Source organism: Scomber scombrus, chromosome 16, assembly GCF_963691925.1.
Source record: "Scomber scombrus chromosome 16, fScoSco1.1, whole genome shotgun sequence".
NCBI lineage: Eukaryota > Metazoa > Chordata > Actinopteri > Scombriformes > Scombridae > Scomber > Scomber scombrus.
This window is the reverse complement of record NC_084985.1, coordinates 7193686-7215255: the sequence shown is the minus strand read 5'-3', so window position 1 is coordinate 7215255 and position 21570 is coordinate 7193686. Positions and strand designations below refer to the sequence as shown.

Genomic DNA, 21570 nt, shown 5'->3' with positions numbered 1-21570 from the left:
TGGGCTGTAAGAACGGGTATGCCCTAATTGGTGGGCAGGCTTCATACTCTCAGCATTGCTGGGACCAAAAACAAAAGCAGCTAGTATGGGTTTTTTTTCCCAGATTAAAAGAGAAAATATTGGCTTGTCTTTGCTTGGTTTCCATTTAAATTCACCACTGTATATATGATAATTTCTTAAAACTAGGTCATCTATGTAGTAGAAATGTGCTATTATTTTTGATGCTGTGGTTTTTTCCCATTTAAATTTTTTTTTTCCTCATCAAGCCTGGATAATGTAAACCGGTCTACAAGTATCATAAAACAGATGATGGAGTCAGTTAAGGTTATGTGGATCTGGAGTCTGTCCTCATCATTTCAGCTTGTTTTGAGAAACAATTGTGAACTAAAGTCCGCATACTGTTTCTTTTACCTATTTTGGATGATGATGAACCAGAACCTAAGTTGCTGTAGTTCTGTTCTTTACTTTTTGTAAAACTAAGTCGGGTTTACCAAAGCAACACAAAGTTTGTTGGAGCGTGGAGTTTTCTTTTCTGTCTCCATACTCTCTGCACTGTGCACTGATCGATGCTGCAGCTGCCTATCGGACTGCGGTGCCTCTCTCTTAGCTGTAGCTGTACAGTAGCTCCCGTGGTGACTTTCTTCTCCACACTGCTGTGTCTGATAACACAGCACTATATTTGGCCTCATACGATGTAATGGTGGCACCACATCTCTGCTCTAAAATTACATTGTAAAGCTAGTTGTTTGTGTTAGTGTTAGGAATCATGGAGAAACTCAACAGCTGAAGTTTGTGTCTCAGGCTGCGGCTGTAACAGAGCTCCAGTGGTTGCTTCCTCCTCCACATGCTGTTGTGTCTGATTCCACAGTGATATTCTGTCTCGTATCATGAAACTAGTTTTCTTCCAAATATGCTGATATTTTAAAGTAGCATGATATTAGTGTCTGCTTTTCCTTATTGCAAGCATAACATGGTAGATGGAGTGTTTTGGGAGACCCACATTTGACTGTCCTTTAAGGCACCAGTACAGAAAATGAGGAAACATAGTTTGCAGTCTACGGCAGATCTCTAAAGACGTTTGCCAGTAAATGAGCTGGGAGCTCTGGGTGCAAGAGGGAAGTTACACTTTGCTCATTTGCATATACTACCCACATTGTAATGATAAAATGCTGGTTGAAATTTGTTAAATTTTCCCTTTAAAAGGCCCCTCCTGATATCCAAGAGGCACCTTGAAGCACACCAGCTCATGTATTCAGGAGCCAACAGTGCTAACAAGTGCAAGCAGTCAAATGAGGCTACCTTTTACATGCTTTGAGAGTGAAGTGTGGCAATATATATTTACCCTTCAAACCAGGGCTGCTCTCCTTGTACTCCCACTTTGAACAGGATGTGGTGTCACTGGGTGCCGGGATAAAAAGGACACCTCGTAAGTGTGTTCGCAGTGACGAAGATGCCGCTGCATAATGTACTGATGACTGTTTGCCAGTCAGCAATCACTGGGTGAGACTTTAGGGAATACATTTTGCATTGTATGTATTATGTAAATGTATTATACATTTATATATTAGTACAAGATGGAGCAGTTTGCATCCAGTCCTACATAACGTGTGTGTGTGTGTGTGTGTGTGTGTGTGTGTGTGTGTGTGTGTGTGTGTGTGTGTGTGTGTGTGTGTGTGTGGTGGAGGGGCAAGAAAAGAAGAAAAGAAGACATATGCTCTGCTGCATATCATTCAGAGGCAAACCTTTGGATGACACCAGCTGAAGAGACATTACAGAGTTCACTGAGTACGAAGTCAAGGAGAAAAGACGAGAAGAAAAGAAGAAGAAAAGAAAATGTAAATATGACCTAAAAGGGAACTGTAAGATTTGTACTGTAATTGAGTCACTATAAAGTAATTACAAGCTCATTTGTACTTGTCTCTGTGTGTGAATTACGGGTGAACAATATGACTGCATATTATTTGATAATCTCTGGTAGTATTATCACCATAGTGGAAAATGTTGCAAAATCATATCAGCAGAAATATATTGGATTTTAAGAATGATTATGTATGAGGATTTTCCAGGCATACAATTCAATGAATTAGCCAAACACCAAATGCATTTCCTATCTGGTAATGTTATCTATAAACAGTTTCTAACTTTAATTTTTGGAAAATTCTCTAAATTCTGACAAATGTGTCACAATATAAAAAGACAAACCATCATAAAACTTGTTATCCATATTGCTCAACCGTAGTCTGAATATTTCTGACACTGCCCTTGGGATGAATAAACAAGTACCCAACATACATACGCAGACAAATGCACATACTTTTGTCTGCACTGCATTTCCTCTGAGCAACAACGTGTCTTTGCTCATCAAAACAATTCCCATTTATCCATCCACTATTTTTTCTAAGCGCTTCTCCATTTGACTCTAATTATTTTGAATTCTTATGTTGCCAGCCATTGCTAGCGTAACATGCAATAGAGTTAACTATCTGCTCTCAGTAGAATTAGACTGAAGACTCCCAGCAGGTTGCTGATGTCTGATTGTATTCTTCAGTGTCTCTCTTTTCCTGAGATCTAAACACAATTTCTCCAACTTGTTTTGCACATTGCACTGATGCTCAGACCACATTTTCTTCATCATTTTTCATACATTTCCATGTCTCCTTCTGTTCTGTCAGTTAGTAGTAGTAATATTTTAAAGTGAACCTATTATCTCTATATCTGTAATGTTACAATGTTTTCTATTTATATTAAAGGTGGCCAAAGAGTAAAATAACCGGGGTAAATGTATATAGAAGTAACCCCTCTGAGGAAAAAAGCACCAGCTTTAGACTGCTCTCAACGTTCTGTTTCCAATGTTTTTTTTTCTACTTTCAGCCCAAGCCAAAATCAACCTGTGATGGATTTCTTTATATGTTCATCTGCTCCATGCACAGCACGCGATTTCATCACACCACTCTGCTAACAACGTCCCCAGGGTCCTAGCACCCGCCTTATTGGTTCCCCATGCTTCTGTATTGTTGTTCATGACCCTCAAACAACTATGTACATTGTCCCACTAAAGACAGTTCTATCAACAATCAGTCAATTGAACATATCATTTTTGTTATTTATAAATCTGGTTGCTTGGAGTCGACCTAAACATGTCTCTTAATTGTCTAAAAAATTAATCTATCCCCCCTTTGTCTACTGTGCCCTCTCGTCCACCCTTTGCTACAGCTTAAGAGCATGTTACACTTTAAAGTATGCCCAAAGACTCAGACTGGTGCACTGAAACATCAGATATGCCCCTTATATAGAAAAAAAAAATAGAATTATACAGTCCTTGGTTTTTCCCCATAACTCTTCAATGCCAAACTGAGACAAAGCCTGGTCCAAGGTTTGATCCAGTGGCGTCCCTGAGGCAGCTGAGGACTGCTTAACCTTTAGGCAACAAAGAAACATCTGCACCAGTATGATTAGGAAGGCTAAATCAAATTATTATCAGGCCACTCTCTCTGCCTGACAGTTCCAGTAAATTTTGGAGCACTGTAGCATCTCTTCAAAATTCATCACGGCCACATCGCCCACTACAAATGAAACAAGTATGTGGTCATATTTCTAATAGATCATCCATGGAGCATCCCCATTTCCTCTCCTCCAGTCTTTTATTTAATGTCTGTAAATTCAACTGAAGATAATTACCATATATGTCCAGTAAAAGAAGTCCTTCATGCCTCAGCTTCTTCTGCCTGCAAACTTTCTTTTAGTTTGATAAGCAGTGCAGATGCTGTTGTTCTACTGTTGAAGCTTCCAAGCTACCTCACATCTCTTCTCTTATTTAAAACTAGTAACTCCAGTACATGATACAGTATCTACTTAACCTCAGACATCCCTCATGTTCGCCCTCATGTTTGCAGAACTGGTTTCAGGTACAATGCACCTTTGAAATGAAATGAACTGCAAACAGCCCTCAAACTTGAGTCTTACAATCCTCTTGGAGATTTTAAAGCTTGACCAGCTGATGTTTTATGATTCTTGTAACTGTTTTTAAAAATTAATTTCTTGTTTATTGTGCAGTTGTGTTGTTTCTGTCATGCTGATTGGTCTTCTTATGAATGTTTCTTGTTCTCAGGTCTCTCTTGGAAAATAGATCTTAATGTCAATGAGACTGCTTGACTTAATAAAGATTACATTTTTAAAAAAAGAAATAAAATAAAAAAACATTATGGAGTTTTTCCACTGCTCTGGGGGCAGTCAGACTGAACCATGACTCGGGTCGAGCTGGCACGCTGCGAGTGTTTTTCCATTACACAGCAGGGCAAAGTAAAATAAGTTGTTTACCTGTTGGAGGTATGCTGGTCATCTGCAGCTCTTCATCAAACATCTCATTGTGGCTGTTTCTGTTTGTACTATTGCTGCCTGCATTATTTCTAACTGAAATAACAGGAAATGTTGGGTTTTAATCAACATCAACTTAACACGACTCTCCCTTTTGGCGGTGAGGGGGGTTAAAGAGACAGAGGCTGAACAGTGGGCCTGCAAAAATAGCCATTATATGATAAATAAGGAGGAACTGTGAATCAAGCAAAGCTACTTGAATGGAGTCCCAGAATGAAAAATATAGAGCTGGAAATGAGAATAATAGGTCCCCTTTAATCTCTTCCTTTCTAAACTCGCTTCACCAGACACTTTTCTCTCTTGAGCCAAACTACTCTCCATGATAATCTCTGGGGGTTTTTCTACTAAAAAGCCACCACTTTCTCTGAAGAAGCCATATTGACTCCAGTTTTGAGAAGCTGAAGTTGAATATTGCTGCTCAGACTCAAGCAAAGAGATACTGTTGGCCACTAAAATACCTGCTGAATAGTGGGAGAAAGTAATGTGTCAATGTGTGATAGTGGAAAAAAAATAGAGGAAGTAAAAGTGAGACCTTCAGCTGATGCTTTCACCTTGAAAGGCTGCGGACAATCTGCTCTCAAACCACGTTGTGATTCTGGTGCCCTCTCTCTATCTATCTATAACTCCCTGCATTCACTTTTATCGAATTACAGGGGTGCAGTCTTACCCTGCGTCACATTTAAAACGGCACTAATGCATCTCAGTGTGAGGTAGGGTAGCTGTGTCATAGCCAGTGTGTTCCAGACAATTACCACCAACGGGGACGGCAAAAGGCCCAAATGGAGAGGAAACAAATAGGTGTGGAGAAGCACTCCTTTGGATGACTCATTAAACAGCCTGGCTATCATGCCCCGTGTGATTTCAGCTTGCCTCGAAATGCCTTAACGATGTCACTTCTCTGTATCCATCGATTTCTCTCTCCATAGCTTCTAATTGGAAGAAGAGTAAGTATAATCTGAAACCACGAGATGAGGGCAGACATTTTAAGATGATAAAATCATTCCTCTCCAAGGGTGCTGAATCTAGAATGATAATTTAAGTATAATGAAGTTCTATCGATTTAATTGTAATTCACTGATTCAATGTAACACATATTTCGAATGATTAGCTGTGGCTGTATGTTCGTCACTTTAATCACATCATAAACCCTGAAAAAAAAGATCTGATATTATACAACCAGCCTGGATATGTGATTGTCATTTTATAGTATCTGCAGTTATTTTTTATACAGAGTATCGTAAAGGTTTTTTTAACTTCTAAAGACAAAATAAAGCTTGTTTTAAATTGTCCTGTCTCCATTCAGTCGAAGTGCAGGGAGCAGAAAGGGGTTCAATGTGATTAAACAAATGTACCGCTGTTGCCTGCGAGCCAAAAAGCCAGACTAAATTGGGTCATCACAAGTGAAAATAAACCAGGTTTTATCAGAAGAATGATAGACACTTTGGAGGAGACAGGGGGGGGCAAAGTTATCAAACCGGACTGCTAAAACATGCACCATATCCCGGCGAGGAGATTGGATTCCACTGCAGGCTCAGGGCAGCACCACTGGGGTCACTCCACAATCTGCACGGGTCAGAGCCAAGCCAGCGCTACAAGCTGGTTTGACGTTCTCCATTAACTCACCCTCTCTAACCCACAACACAAACCTGAGCTGCTAAATAGAAAGAAACAGAGGCAGAGAGAACAAAAAGGGAATTGCGCACAATTATAGAGCATATCAGAAAATCACATTTGATGAATTGTGTGTTAAAGACGATTACAATAAAATCTTCTAAGCCCTTCTTCCCTAATTGAAATACATTTGAATAAAGAATGACCACAACTAAATACTGTATGTAGTCTTTTTAAATGACTGTCAAACAATGAAACCAAAGCTGTGGAATAGCATTTAAATTACAGGCTTAAGACTATTGTCTGCTAAATAAAACGTATTTGAGGTTGGGATCATCTAGTGAAGGATTTCAGGCAATAGGCTTTTTAAAAAATACACATTATCGAGTAAAAACCTTTACATAGACTAACAGCTGCTGTTTTCCCTCACATTATGTGGTTTCAGCATCATATTTAGCCAGTTTAAACATCTCCATGAAGGCACTGAACCTCCTGTTAAGTCTGCAGGCTGCACACTGTTTGGAAACATGATCGCTACAGCGCTCGCTTGGCAAAGGCCGTGCCGGGCCAGCTTATACAAAACATATAAAATCAGCTAGCCGCCACAAGCTGCAGATTTGTTTAAAACTTCACCCAACCTCAATGACTTGTCGAAGTCAATTCCTGGTGGAAGGTTACTCAGGGTGGTTGACTTCTCAAAAACATAAAGAAGCAGTACAGCTACACAAATTTCAAGCTTACAAGCAAAAAAATAAAGGCACATGCAAGCGGTCTGATATTGACTTCCTCTGCTTTGTGACTAACAGAGAAGTAAAAGTTAAACACTGCTGGTACCGTAAATGTCTCACCACAATGGTATTGGCAGCTGCAATGTCATTATAGTGTTTTAGTTTAGGTCTTAGAATGACAGTGCTTGTACTCTGGCGTTAATACAGGTGTAACTGTCTCGCATGCCCAGACTTCTCTCCACGCTTCATTTCACCCCATTTTACCACTGGGCCTGTGTGAGGGGGAAATGGTTTCACTATAAAGAGTTACAATAAGTACTATAAAGAGTAACTTAGCACTACTACTGCACACATTAATATAAATGTTATCTTACCATTTACCTTAGCCTGTAAGTTTTTCTTTTTTAACGATATGTGAAAAACATATGACCTACTGTAATTATATAATTACTCTAATTACCCCCCCCCCCCCCTCCCCCTCCCCCCCACACTTCCAAAACCAGACCCCTCCATCTTGACAATAGGACCTCACAGAAACAGCATTTTTTGCGAACACTGTGATGTAGATCTGTGGTGCCTGCAACAATGATTACCTCTGTCGGAGACATCATGGGGGCTGTTGATAACCGCCAACAAAAACAACAAACCACGCCAGCGCAATTATGCGTGTCCATTTTAACATAATATGGGGAGAACATGAGATGTGTGGGAGCAAGAGGTGACTGTTATGTCGTGTGGGGGTGGGAGTTTGTGTATATGTGTGTGTACTCGCGTTTGTATGTGTGTGTGTGTGTGTGTGTGTGTGTGTGTGTGTGTGTGTGTGTGTGTGTGTGTGTGTGTGTGTGTGTGTGTGTGTGAGATTGATTGAATTCTGGTGTCCATGTTATATACTTGTGACAAGAGAACAGGAGCCGGGATCTAAAGCACACATGTTTGGGGTCCTTTTGAGAGCGGTGCTTTGAGTTGACAGTATTGTTTGGGTTTGGGTGGGTATTTCAAAAGGCTGCTTGACATAAAAGACGAGTCTCTGGAGCTTACAGTTGCTACACATTTTCCATTTTAAGATTCCAACCTTTCATACACGTCAACTTGGAGAGACTGCAGTGTATTGTTTTTCACACTGGACAACAAGCTCACTATATAACAGGTATTTTGCACCATTTAGTCTCCCGGAGGCAAGTACTTCATAAATTGGTAGTAAAGTCCAAGAAAGGCTCCATATTTTCTTTTTTTGTGTGAGGTTTATTTTAGTTTTAGTTTTTTCTATATCACTGGAAAAATCTTTTCTAAAATGCTTTCATATAGGAATATTCATTAATACTGTTGAATTAAACTGCTTATGTTAGTAGATGAATGAACTTCAAGAATAATTCCAGTTCATTAAACCACAACTTTTGTATTATTTGTATAGTGTTGGCAATAATTGGTTGCTTGGTTGCTGATAATAACATTTGAAATGTGAATGTGCTGAGATCTGGAAACATGATGACATTGCTACAGCGAAGTGTGACGGGGCAAAAAACACGAGTGATCGGACAAGCAGACAGACTGTAAACAAGCCAACCATTTAGCTTTATTCAAAAGTACTGAAATGTTGGTAGTAATCACTCATTGCCTACAATGACTTAAAACTAGCATGGTAGATCAAAGTTGAAAGTCAGTCACTAAACTATGATGAATTTTCAAAATGGACAGTAATAATTTTACCATATGTTTTCTTTTCCAAGTAAGTTTGGCTCAACAGAGCGTTTGTTTAAAATCTGCACGACTGCCACGATTTTACCCATTTTTCCACATATGATGTGCTTTTGAGGATATTGCCATGTTCCCACATCACAACATTAACTTGCTGAGTACACTTGCGGATCTGAATGATGGCCAAAACTAAGGAAATATGACCCAAATTGTATAAAACTAGTGTTCTTTAAAGTTTGCATGGTCATTTAAAAAAGCTTTACAATCCTACGGGGCACAAGAATAAACGAGCCTCCATGAGAAAATCTCTCAAAGGTTTTTCCAACTCCTGCAGTTGATTTCTCAGAGATACAAGGTTTTAACCTGACGGCAGTGGAGGGATGGAGCGAGGCTGGCTGGCAGGCAGGATCAGTCAGCCAGGGTGACCTCATGTGTTTGGCACAGGGAATGCCTATCAGGTTTCCCTGTGTGCAGATTCCAGCTCGCTCACTCCACACCAGCCCCAAGACCCAACCCCTTGCGGCATGTGTGTGTTTGTGTGTTTGTGTGGAGGGGGGGAGATAATTGCACGTCTGTATGTGTGAGAGTGTGTTTGTGCGCGAGAGTGAACGAGATAGAGAGGTGGGGAGATAAATTATATGAGATAAATTATTCAGATCAACCATGTTTGAGAGAAAAGGAGAGAGAGACTACGGTAGGGTGAACTGTGTGTCAGTCCCCTCCGGTGAACTCAGTGCACTCAACAGGGCTCCCTCCCTTCCTCATATACAGCCCTCCTGCCTCCTTCCTCAACGATAAACGTCCTGCTCACTCATGTTTCCTCTCGGGCTGTTATGTATGCACATGATAATGTGGGTCAGTGTGTATGTTGGCGTTTTACAAGTGTGTGAACCATCTCTCACGTGCCTTGAGTATTTATAAAGAGTTTTAATGCGTTATGGATATTTAAAGATGAAAACTCTTACTTGTTGAGTGTTTTGGTTTAAAAATAAAGATAAATGTTAAAACCTACTTTGTAACACTAAACTGCAATCGCAAAAAGTTATGAAAGTCCAGGGTTCAAAATCTCAACCAGTTTCAAAATCTATGAAGGCTTTAATAAAGTTATAATTGCCTTTGCCATCAAACTGAATTCTTGTTGTTGAAAATAGTAGTAAGCACTCCTATCTATACTATAAACCAACACAAAGAAGTCCTAAAAGAGCTCATAACTCAACACAACTGGGTAGACTCTAGCCAATGATGAAGACAGTGTAATATAGTGTTAATGGCTAGACCTCCATTTGGGAACTCCTGCTACAGCCCAAAAGATCGACATCCATACCATATCCAGCTCCAATAAGACTTATTTTAACATAGCTTTACATATTTCTATATATTCTATTATTTATGAAATCATTAGATTATTGATTCTGAAGCATCAGAGTGTAAGCAGCATGTTACTGTTCAAGGTGGAGCTAGATTCAACTACTTTATATACAGTTAGACTATAAATCAGTATAAAACCATGGAAGTAACAGAAAGCTTGTTTTCTTTTTTCTTTGCAGCACAACTACACTGTTCCTGTAACAGTTGTTGGACTGTAAAAGTACTGAACTGTGACCCCAACACTGAGGTACATACCAAACCATGGATTTTATGTGCTGTTACACCCCTACTTCCATTGCCACACATGAGAATAAAAAAAAGATATGAATAACTGGGTGGGAGATAAGACAGTTAAATGAATTTGGGTATTTCACATCTGGAACCAAATCAAAAATAACAACCTACTAGAGCCCCACCTTAGGGTCACAGTGGTTACCCTACAGTAACCTTTCCTGACCTGCTGTCAAACAATGGACTGGGTAAGCACACACTACTGGCAACTATCACTATGGTAACAACACAGCACACACTGCCAGCCATCCTCTTAATAAAGCCTCAACAGGCTCCGAGGCTTCCCATTACACGAATCACTGTGGCAACTGCCACACAGTCACACCGGCAGAGAAATGTACAATGCCAAACACACACATGGGTTAAACAGATGCAGCACGCTAGTTAATGCTGCTACACATCAGCCACGGGAGCCAGGTGTCCTCCATAACCCTTGAGTGGGGAATGATAGAGCAAGGGCCGCCTGCTGTAACTCCGGGTGGCTGTTAAACTGCTATCTATAACTAAACAGATCAGCAGATCATCCAGCGCTCTACAGGAAGTCTACATAACTGGGGCACAGAGTTCCTAAACATTTCTGAGAGGGAGCGAGCGTCATCTTAACGATTACACCGGGACTGTGGCGGAAAACGTTGCCTCACCGTTGCCAGAGTGTTTATCCAACGTTCGCAGGAAGGCGGGGTAATGTCGGCTTAGTGATTAATTGCAGGCCCAAAGTGCTGAGGACACAGAATCTGCTCTGAATGGCGCCGACTGCAGCTCCTACAAGGGTTTATTGCTTTATCGGCTGAATCCTAATGTGACCCTCCCTCCCTCTGACAGTTCCAGTGGTGCTGGAGCATCCGACAATACGTGGCAAGGGCCCACTGTGGTTAATTGCCCGATGTAGTTTAAGTTCTCAGTGTTGTGGGAAGTTTCTACTGTATTTTCCATTGATAGCCTGAAAAACTAAGCATTTAGGAAATAATTCAAATGCTGCATTTCTGCACAGGGCTTGATACAGACCTCTTTGGGTTGATATAAAGCTCCCTATACAGCATGATTCCTCCCAATATGTTTGGAAAAGCATAACATATGGCGGTTACACAAGCATGCAGCTGTTGTTTTTTGGGGCTAGAGATAAATAATGGATACAAGTCTTCCACAGGGTACTCAAGACAGCTAATGAGAAAGAGAAAGCAGACAGGGAATTAGTAACTAACTGTTTTTTCAAAGCCACTGTTTTCTAACATTTTCATAAGAGCCCAAGGACAAAAAAATACAGAAAGATGAAAACATCAGTATTCATCAACTGTAAAAGTACTCAAACGCTAACATTTGAATTTATTCAAAATGTGTCCCTGTAATTTTCTGCACATCTTAATAGAGACACAAAGTAAGGCTGGTCTTACATAGATGCATATAAAAGCATTGGTTCCTTTGTGCACTCTCTCTCTCACACACACTTTTGTTCTATTCTTTCTCTCACAAATGTGGGTGACCTTAATAATTTAGGGGAAAGGGACAAAAGAGGTGCAGGCATTTGCAGATTGCACAAGGGGAAACTAGTGTTCTGCATCAAGCCCTCCAATAGGTTTGTCATTTTCAAGCATTCATCTGCTACAAACTGAACCCTTACCCTCTCTGTGTGTGCACCGGGGGTGTCTGTGAGGCAACATGATTAACTATTGAAAAGGGAGAAAACAGGCATCTTGTATGGAGACCACATATCATAATGCCACTTTTTAATTCTGTTGCCAATGGCTGTTTATGTGCTACTAATTACTAGTGAAGAATAATAATCTCTCCTCCAATTGGACTCTATCACGCCGAGGGCTTTCTCCCATCCTCTTCTTTCCATTAATCCTGGTTTGTGACTGCGCTGGCTCTGCCTGCGCCCTGCATCAGTGTCCTTGTAATCTAATTCATGCCGCCTACCTGTCCCGCTCAGTGTTTTTCCATACACTGACTAATGCACGCATGTTGTGGCCTCAGAAGCGGGTGGAGCACTGGAAGGGTCTGCCAAAGAAACCATTCAGGCAAAATCTAAGAGGGCGGCTTGAGTCATTTAACTCAAATAAAGCCAGGAGAAAGGCCTGTTTGCTCTTGGTAATCCCCCACTTGCTCGACAAGGCTTCGCAAGGTTCATCTGCTGCGCTAAATTGGTGCACGTATCCTTATTTGTATAGGAGCTCATTGTGGCTGGGTGAGAGGGGGAATCTGACAGGACTGGCAGCTATTCAAGCCCTCATGCCTATTTGCTTATCCTCATTCATGGCAGAATTGGCTTTTTCCGGAGCCATTTTTCAAGCTATGTGTGACACGGTATTTTCATTGAGCCTGCCACTACTAATGCAGCTGTGTAGAGTAAATGTTGAAGGCAGTCGGTATATGTGTTTAGGAGGGGGGATGACCGCGGCTGCCCATAGTAATCATGGTGGTAAGGCTACACTACCATTTGCATGTCTGTGGCAAGGGTCTCCTCCGGTTTCCATGTCTCCATATCTAGGTGAAGACACCAGGTCATCTACTCGTGCAGTCATAATGGAAATTAAATGCAAATTCCTAAAAGTGAAATGCACACGGGCAAAATATTTTCTTTGTCAGACTATAATGCTATGATGTAAATAAAAGACCGCGGTGAAAAAAAAAAAAGACTGTCGATCTTTACATTTTTCTCTATACAGGTGGTTTGCCCAGTTTCATATTGTAGTTGATTCTCTGGTGCCAAAAGAAAAAGAAATCTGAGAAAAATAGATCAAACTTATAGGGAACAATATATAGAAAATTGATCCTTTTGCAGGATTTCTCAGTAAAATATTTTCAAGGAATAGACACTGACTCCTACGTAGTAGACTGTTTTGATAATGAACTCATCGCTATTAGGCATTCTCAGTACCCCATAACATGTGTCTGGTTATGGGGTAAACCACAGGCTAGGACTACAACCCAATAATAAGTTGACACCAGATGAGAATGACAAAACTGTCTGTGCAGCCTCTCCTTCCTCCTGAGAGTGCCACGAGAATCAGGATGGGAATTCTCTCTTTGCAGCGTTTCACACGCAGACAGGCTTCATTTGGCTTGATTCATATTAAATTCATAACATCACTCATGACAATGAAGAGACATTTACGTCTGATTAGGTATGACCACATGAAACAGGCCTCCACCTCCCGGAGATGCCCTCAGTTAGGAAGGTGAGGAAGGCAGTTCTGCTGCAGTAGGAGCCAGGCAGGGATCCTCTGGTGGGCTGCTCCTCAAAGTGTACGCAGCAGCCACTCGTTAAAAATGCAAGAGCAATTACCCCGGCAGAGTCTGAGTCAGTGAGCACTACCAAGCTGAGCTGCCACCTCCACCTCCTCCTACCCTTCCTCTTCCACTGCCTTTGTCGCTACAACAGCAACCTGAGCATTCTTCATGTGAGCCGGCATGCCAAAGGTAGGGCAGCAGACGGAGCAGACACCGAAAGCTTCAGTTACACTAAAACAACAAAAGCCCTTCTCTGCCTGACTGCCTGCCTGTCTCTCACGAGGCGCAGTTACCTCTCCCCCCACCCACCCTTCTCCAGCACGTGACTTGCAGCATGACATCCTTCACTACCAGCTCCTTCTTCTACCCTGACCCAACTCCTCTCCTTCCCTGTTTGCTCTCCACTATCTTCCTCTTACATGGGGCAAACAGGCCCTGCTTATTTCTGAATTTCAGCTATGTGTCTTCCAGAAAAAAGAGTTTTTGAGTTAATCCATCACTTCCACGGTTCAAATTTGTAAATATTCTGCGTCACTCTTAATTTGGCAAAAAACAATAGCTCACAGTTGAGTCAAAAAGAAATGCTGTGAAACATCAAAGGCAAGCAAATTGAAAACTGCAATCACCAAATGACATTATGAATGGAAACAAATATGCAACCTCTCCAGAGAAGTTGCTCATATAACAAAGGTAGTGTTTGCCCTGTGTAGTAAAGTTATATTCTAGTAAAGAGATCCAGACCAGCCCAAAACATGAAACAACACACTGTAATGATTCAGTCTTATACAGACAGAGTATCTACTGAACAGAAACAGAAACCAAAAGGAGTTTCAGGAGTTTATAATCCCCTTATCTCTTTGTCAACAAAGTTATAATCTCTGGTTAAGCATAATCACTCAAATTCCTCTCTTTTGGAAAATATTGGAAATGATATTGCAAAATAATTGGCCTAACAATTATAGGATACTCTTGCCAATACTCCCTACTATCCACATAGCACATAGCAAATTGTAGCTAGAAGGTTTTCACTGTAGGTGTTTTTGACTTTTATTATATCACATGCAGTCTATATGTCTTCTGTATGTTAATATTGACTGCATGCATTAAAGATGTCTCCAACCACTCAAGTCATCCTGCACAGATGGCAGGACACCATGCCCAACAGCCAGCAGGGGCTCCCGGAAATGGAAGAAAAGGGACGAAAAAGTGATGGAGGATGTGAAAGAGTAATTACAAAGAGGGACAACATGAAAGAGAATTTAAAGATGAAGGGAGGCATGGCGAAAATAGGAGCAAGAAAGACTGATGTGAGCAAAAGTGAGGGGGGGTACATAAACAGTAAAAGATGAAAAGAGACAAAATTCTGAGACTGTACCCCACCGTCCTCAGATGCAAAAGGGGAGACAGAAAATAGAGCGTGAAAACGCCAGGCCAGGTCTTTGCCAGCGAGACAGAAGAGTGAAACAGTGGGCCAGAGTAGACAGCTCCAGGCTGTTACAGAACTATGTTAGAGAAAGAAATGCTAGTGAAAACAAGAAAGATGAAAAAAAGCAGGTGTATTTGTAGAGTCCTGCCGCGTTGGTGGGTTTGAAGGGCACATCATGTGTCTGTTTCATCTGGCGCTAAATCTGAAGCAAAATCTTTCCTGTCTCTCGCTGTCTCGCTTGATGTTGTCCCTGCATGCCTCTTGTGTGTGTTTCATTTCAGTTACTCATAAGGAAATGCGCCACATCCTGGGCCAAAATCTATCTGTCTAATACATGTTTGAATTTTGGTTAACTAAAACTATGCCAAATATGCAGACACTACGGACCACCTGTGGATATGAGTTCAAATCAACAATTTTTTGATACAAGAACGATCCCAGTAAGGTTTCTTCTTGTGTGTGTGTGTGTGTGTGTGTGTGTGTGTGCCTCTCTTCACAGCGGTACCTTTGGAAGCTGGTGGGGATTCAGAGTCTTAACCCGGGTTTTCCGGTTGAAGGAAACTCGTCCGACTCACTCCACCACCAACCTCCCCATATGCCCCATTTCACCACACAGGTAGGTGTTCCTCCCTCTTGCAGCACAGACTCGAGTCGCCTGTTATCTCCAGATGGTCAGGGAAGGAGAGTTCAGAGACAAGAGTCCCTGGGGCAAGAACTCCACCACCGAGCACATCATTTTATATTTCAGCCATTTATCTCAGATGCTCTTTTTCACAGCGACCTCCGGTGAGTGAGCAGGTACTTTGTTCTGTGTCTTGCTCAAGGACACTTCAATACAACACAAGCCGGTTGAAGAGAAGAAAAATATTACCTGATTTTGAGACCTTCAATCTAATCACTAGATAACTTACCAAGCACGCAGTCTCACACACACACACACACATATTTTCACAACTTCTAACTTTATATTGTCCAAACTTATTGGTAGACTTCTCTTGCATTCACTTGCACACACATACTCATACACCATCTGTGTTTATAAACCCTGCTGGGCAATAACAGCACACGCATTAGACTGCTGCTACATTTATAACCTCTTGTGCATAATAGGGAATAGATTCCTTCTCACATTTGTCCAGACACAGCCTATAGAAATTTGAAATGAGTCTGCTATCTAGTTTTCTCTCTGTTATGCGCTGTCTCTCCTTTGCTCTTCTAACAAAATGGATATCAATGTTGAGAGAGCACTCTGGTATAGCAGCCATAATGAGATGTGGACGGCTGCGTGCAGAGCGCCAGGTCTCAGCACCCTGCTCTGCGGCTTATTAGAGGCCACGGGAAGCAGTAATGCACAGGCAACCTTAATGTATGGGTGTGCAGATAGGGCTGGGATGTCAGTTGATAGATGAGAAGGGTTAAGAGTACCCCTACTGTAGTGGGTGCCTGTGTGTTCGTGCATGTTTGTGCATGTACACACAGGTCATAGCAAGCAAATGGAGTTGACTGCCCAATTGGCTGACAGTTACACATAGAGTGATTGTACAACAGGATAAAGGCGTAGGCACAGGCAGATAAAAACCAGACATATTGTTGATTCATGATCAAACAGCCTCCTTTCATGGTTTGACCACGTCTTCTAAATGATTAAGAAAACATAAAAATGAAAAAGAAAGCAAGATAGAGCTCCTGCTAAAAAGCCTGCCAATCTCAACTAGCTAAGAGAGGACGCACGATGGGTTAAGATTTACAGCGAGACTGGGAGTGTATTTTGTTACGGGTAGTCAGTCGTGAGGTACGCATCATGAATTACAAGCTGGGAAAATGAGTTATACTACCCCTGTCTTAGCACTAATAAGAACATATCGTCCTGGACTCAAAATAGGGCTGGGCTTTAGTGAATGTAATATAAGAAGTGTATTTTCCGGCCCTAAAAGCCCTTGATAAACTCTTTAAAGCAGATCCACATCAGTGGAGACAGAGGGGACTAAGCTGCTAGCTGAGTTTTACACCACTGATAACTGATTTAATGAAAGACTTTGGAAACGGGTCCTTTTACTCTGCCTTTGATTTTTCTTGCTCTCCATGTCTATGTATATCTGTCTTTTCCTTGTTGTATCTGTGTTTCTCTTTCCCCTCTATCGAGGCATTAAAGTAGGATTTAGATGGCTCTGTTGTTATTTCTGTAGCACAATGGATCACCCCGTGTAATGTAACCAAACCCTTTTCCTTGCTTTTAAGTAGCCCCTCCCTCACTCTCTATAATGTCCACCGCCCCGCTCTCTCTTTCTGTCTCACACGCATATAGTCCTTCACTCCATCGCCTCCTCAATTTATAAAGAATTAAACAGTATAATGTCTGACTATAAATGGTGCCTATGGCCAGGGCAGATACAGGCACAGATCCTCTCAAAGGGCTTCTTTGACTGGTGTTTACTTAAGGCCAGGGACATTAGCTGCTGCTAAATCTACCTAAATCTATCCCTCTCGGCTTCTCAGGTTCTGTATGTACTTGTCTGACTCCTGTCCGCTCCCAGAGCACTGCCACAACACACGGGTGTGTGTGCATATATTTTTGTTGTGCACCCTTGTGTAACTGAGTGCTGTTTGCCTTTGTGTGTGAGATTGCTGACATTAGGCATGTAATGACCTAGCCTATCAGTGATATAACAGTATCAAGTACCCTCTGTGCATACTGTAACAGCAACAGTAAAGCCAAGTAAATATACGCAATATAGCTAGAATTTACAGTAGGTATTCAAGGGGAAATTATCAGTACCTTTGAGAGTTGTTTGCGCAATAATGAAACACAAAGAATACTGAAAATGTCTGTCATTGAGATAAAATGAGATACATCACACACTAAGACTAACAGGCACTTAGTGCACGCATTTGGTTGAAATTCATATTCTTCCCTAAACACTATCATGAAATAACAATAATTGATCTGTGTGCTGTAATTGTTCTCGTGGGCGAGAGGAGGGGCCAGGGCTGGCGTGAAGCACTTTACAGTCATTTTCTAATTCATGATGCACATCTATTACCCTTCATTAAAGTTGGATGCACAGCAAGCTGCGAACAATGCTAAACATCAAACTCACAAGGAAAGACACGAGTGGAAAAAAGGCCAAATTTTAGCAAATGAGTCCATGGACTGATCAGCTGGGGAATAGACAGAAATAGGGCCTTTAAAGGATCCTCTCATCAAAGCAGCATCCTGCCAGCTCCCCCCAGCTATAACCTCGTATAAAAGCCACACGCGCACACACAGACGTGCACATGTGGACACACACACAAATCCTCTTTCAGGAATCAATAATTCAGCTAAAGAGAAGCACATGCTACGCCCCACTGCACTAATCAATAGAAAGCCAAATGTTATTGTTTCATCTCATTCTCTGACTTTCACATTCTAATCTAGGCTGACTAGCACATGCTGGACAGCATCAGAGAACTCCATTAAATTAGAATATAATGCACACATAAAGGGGGAATAAAGGGACTCCAAATTCAGAAGTATGTTCTGCCACGCCATTAAGATGATGTTTAGTTCCTTTCTTTACTATAAAGTCTTCTGTTCTAACCAAGCACAGATGTTCTATAAATTTTCTATGCATAGAATCTCAAATATGTGTCGTAAAATGGAAGCGAGAGGGGGAGAATGGCAACACTTTGGTATGAGTTACGCCCCCCTCCCCCTCCATAAGATATTTATGCCCCCTACCCACATCTCTTGGGAGAATGAGGCCATACCTTGAGAATGCAGCAATGAAGATTAATAGAAAGACCTGTGTGATTCCAGGCTGATGCCTAAAATCTAGGGAGTGTATGAGTGCAAAAAAGGCATTTGCAGTGAATGTGTGTGTACGCACTCAAGGCCCAAGTGACTGCCATGTGATTTTGTCGATTGTGGAGTGAACCTGCCAGCCAAGGCCCTTCTCCCCTCTCTGTAATCGAGCTATCAATGATCATTAAAGAGAGCGTGAGATAGCTCTCCACAGTTCTCTCGGCCACATTGCCCAACACTCTGGCCTTTCTCCCCGCCTCCCTTTCTCCTACTGACCCTGTCTGTGTATCATATCAACCTATGAGGCCACTGGCTACGCCAACTAACAATGAAAATGGATATGAATGTTGGCCACTGATTTATAAACGGAAGTGTACGCTCTTCTCAGCCCCCCGCCCCCCACCGTTGGTCTCGTTTGCATGACACAGGACCCTAGTGGCTTGCTCAAGGATACATCAATCGCTGACGGTGGCAAGATCGGATCTGCGCTGACCTTGGGAGTGAACTGCAGCATAGGCGAAGGAGGCATGGGGCCCTGTTGCAGCAGAGCGGAGAGGCAGAAAGCGAGAGGAGGGAGGAAGAGGGGAAAAGAAAAGTGGAAGGGAGGGAGGGAGGGGAGAATGGAGGGGCATGCCCTGATTGAGAGGCCCCTGAGATGAGCAACTCTGAGATATGAGAAGGGGGAGGGAGGAAGAGGGGGATGATGGAAGGAGCAAGGGAGGGGGGTGGGAGGAAGAGGGAAGCCATATGGCAGCAGCACAAATGTATTAAACTATAAATCAGGGGGGGAGCTAGCGGACTGCCAGGTGGGGCTGCAGGCAGGTCCTCCCTGCTGGAAGCGTTCTGGCCAACAATCGAGCTTCACATGGAAAGGACGAATAAAATTATGATATTTTGCCTTATTGTGATTATATTGATGCATTAATTGCTTGAGTTTTCTTTCTGCTGTAATTCCTCGATATGAATAATACAAATTTGTTTATGCAATATTTGTTTTAAATGCACTCAGGTAACCAACTTACACTTGCCTGTCGTACAAACGTTAACTGCGCATCTTCATTGTGTTGTTCAGCAATGGCCGTACATCACACCATCACAAAAATGGACAGAAATTAGTGTTACGCATGCGGGTAGAAAAACAAATAGAGTAATCCCCAAAAGGCTCCCATTTTAATCTCTTGATGATGTCTGGGTAGTGTGCCCAGCCAGTGTCCTGGCAGCCATCGGGGCCCAGGCCTGGGCTTCCATCCCAGAGGCACTGATGCATACTACAGCTAAAGCAAACATAGGCAGCCTTCCTCATGCCTGCTCTCTGTCAGAACCATACTGATCATCAGCATAGAAAAAAAAAGGGTTCATAACCTGTTTGTACCCTCTTTGTAAAGCAGTAAAGTAAGGCGCTTTTTATTAAATGAGCAACTTTGTAATTGAAAGTTTTATTTGCCTCTATTATAAAAGTGGCATTGAAGCTTTTAAACAATGGCCTACATTCAACTCAATTCAAATGCTTCATTAGTAAATTAAATTTGGATCCTAATTCTCTCATTTGTTTAATTATATGACAGCACAAGAGCTCTCTGTCAGTTACTTTAATTGACAAAAACCTTAGTATATATCATGCATGCAATACAACATGTTACACATTGTAAGGATGGTATCTGAGGAGTTCATCAGTTTGCAAGAGAGATAGATGGAGGTTACTGGACAGCTCCCAGTAACGGTCTACCAGGCTGTACTAACAGTGGCCCAAACCCTCCAGCCTTGATCCCTGATCCTTCAAGCTGAGACACATATGCACACACAAGTGCACACACACACACAAACAGACACACACACACACACACACACACACACACACTGATACAGACATCCAAACTCCAACGAGGTACCTGCCATCTGAAACCATCACAGCCAAGGCCAGCTATCCATCAAATCCCATCTCTACTCAGGGATGAGAGGGGGATGAGGGGAGGGCGGTGGAAGAGAGGAGGTGGAGGAGGGAGGGAGGTAGGGTTGGTGGGGGGTGAGAGAGGGTGGGAGGGAGGGAGAAAGGGCAGAAGTGTAGGAGTAGATGAGTAGGTTTGAGGAATGCAAGAAGAGCAGAAGAGCAGCGTACCTTGGTCTGGAGATAGTGGGGGTAGTAGTAGGTGTACTGAGGGTACATTGGCTGCTGCTCCAATCGCTTGCCCATGTAGCTGGAATCCTTAGCACTGAGGCAGGGAATGGTGACACGGGGGCGGGAGCTGCCAAGTAGCTAGCAATGGGATAGAGGCAGCAGAGGAGCAATGCGAATCCTTTCTTTGCTGTCCGTATCACTGTGTCGCTAGCCAGTCCTCCAGGGAGAAGGCAGGGTCTTCGTGCCGGACAGCGGCTGGGAAGAAGATCTGTCTCTGACGGGAAAGCTCCTGACGTAGGGTGCCTCACTGGTCCGGAGCCTCAGTATCAGCCAGATGCTCACTCAGTCTCTCACTGCTGGATCAATGGAAATATTTCCACAAGTGCTTGAACCAGGAGCAGAGTGTCCGTCAGCGGCTGGTATCGGATAGTAACGCGTGATAAGGGTGAGGTAGAGGATGAAGAGGAAAGAGAAGACGTAAGGAGGTGCAGGTGGCAGTAGCTCTGGCAGTCCTGTGAATGTTGGAAAATGGGAGAGGAAGAGGAGGAGGAGAGGAGGAGGAAAGGGATGGCAAGGAAAACGGGAGAGGACGTATAGGTTCACTTCTCTATTTAAGCTGTTTCACTCCAGTCTTTCGCCTGGGCTTTAATCTGCCTCTCGCTCAAACACACTGTGATTCTGACTCTGTCTCTCTTCCCCTCACTCTCTCTCTCTCTCTCTCTCTCTCTCGCTCTCTTTCCCTCTCTAACATACACACACTCTCTCTCCTCTCTGTAGTCTGATCCGACGGTGGCTGTGTGCTGTCCTGTTTGACAGAAGGGAGATATCCTCAGCACCGGTTACCGACAGATGCACTTTGTGCACGGAGCAGAATCACAACACTAAAGCAGAGCAGACAGAAAAGGCAATCTCAGTTTGTACCGGTCGAGCCAGCAAGAGAGCAGAT

The 21570-nt window shown here is 42.5% G+C and overlaps 1 protein-coding gene across 2 annotated transcripts in view; it reads right to left on the bottom strand.

Moving 5' to 3' along the window:
- The window catches only part of rbms3 (RNA binding motif, single stranded interacting protein), a 196203-nt gene extending 174895 nt beyond the window's left edge, over nucleotides 1–21308 (bottom strand). For both annotated transcript variants that reach the window (XM_062435758.1, XM_062435759.1), the window contains exon 1: nucleotides 20625–21308. In XM_062435758.1, coding sequence (XP_062291742.1) covers nucleotides 20625–20699 — 75 coding nt within the window. In that variant the 5' untranslated portion in view covers nucleotides 20700–21308. The remainder of the gene's footprint in view (nucleotides 1–20624) is intronic.
- Nucleotides 21309–21570: the final 262 nt, after the last annotated feature.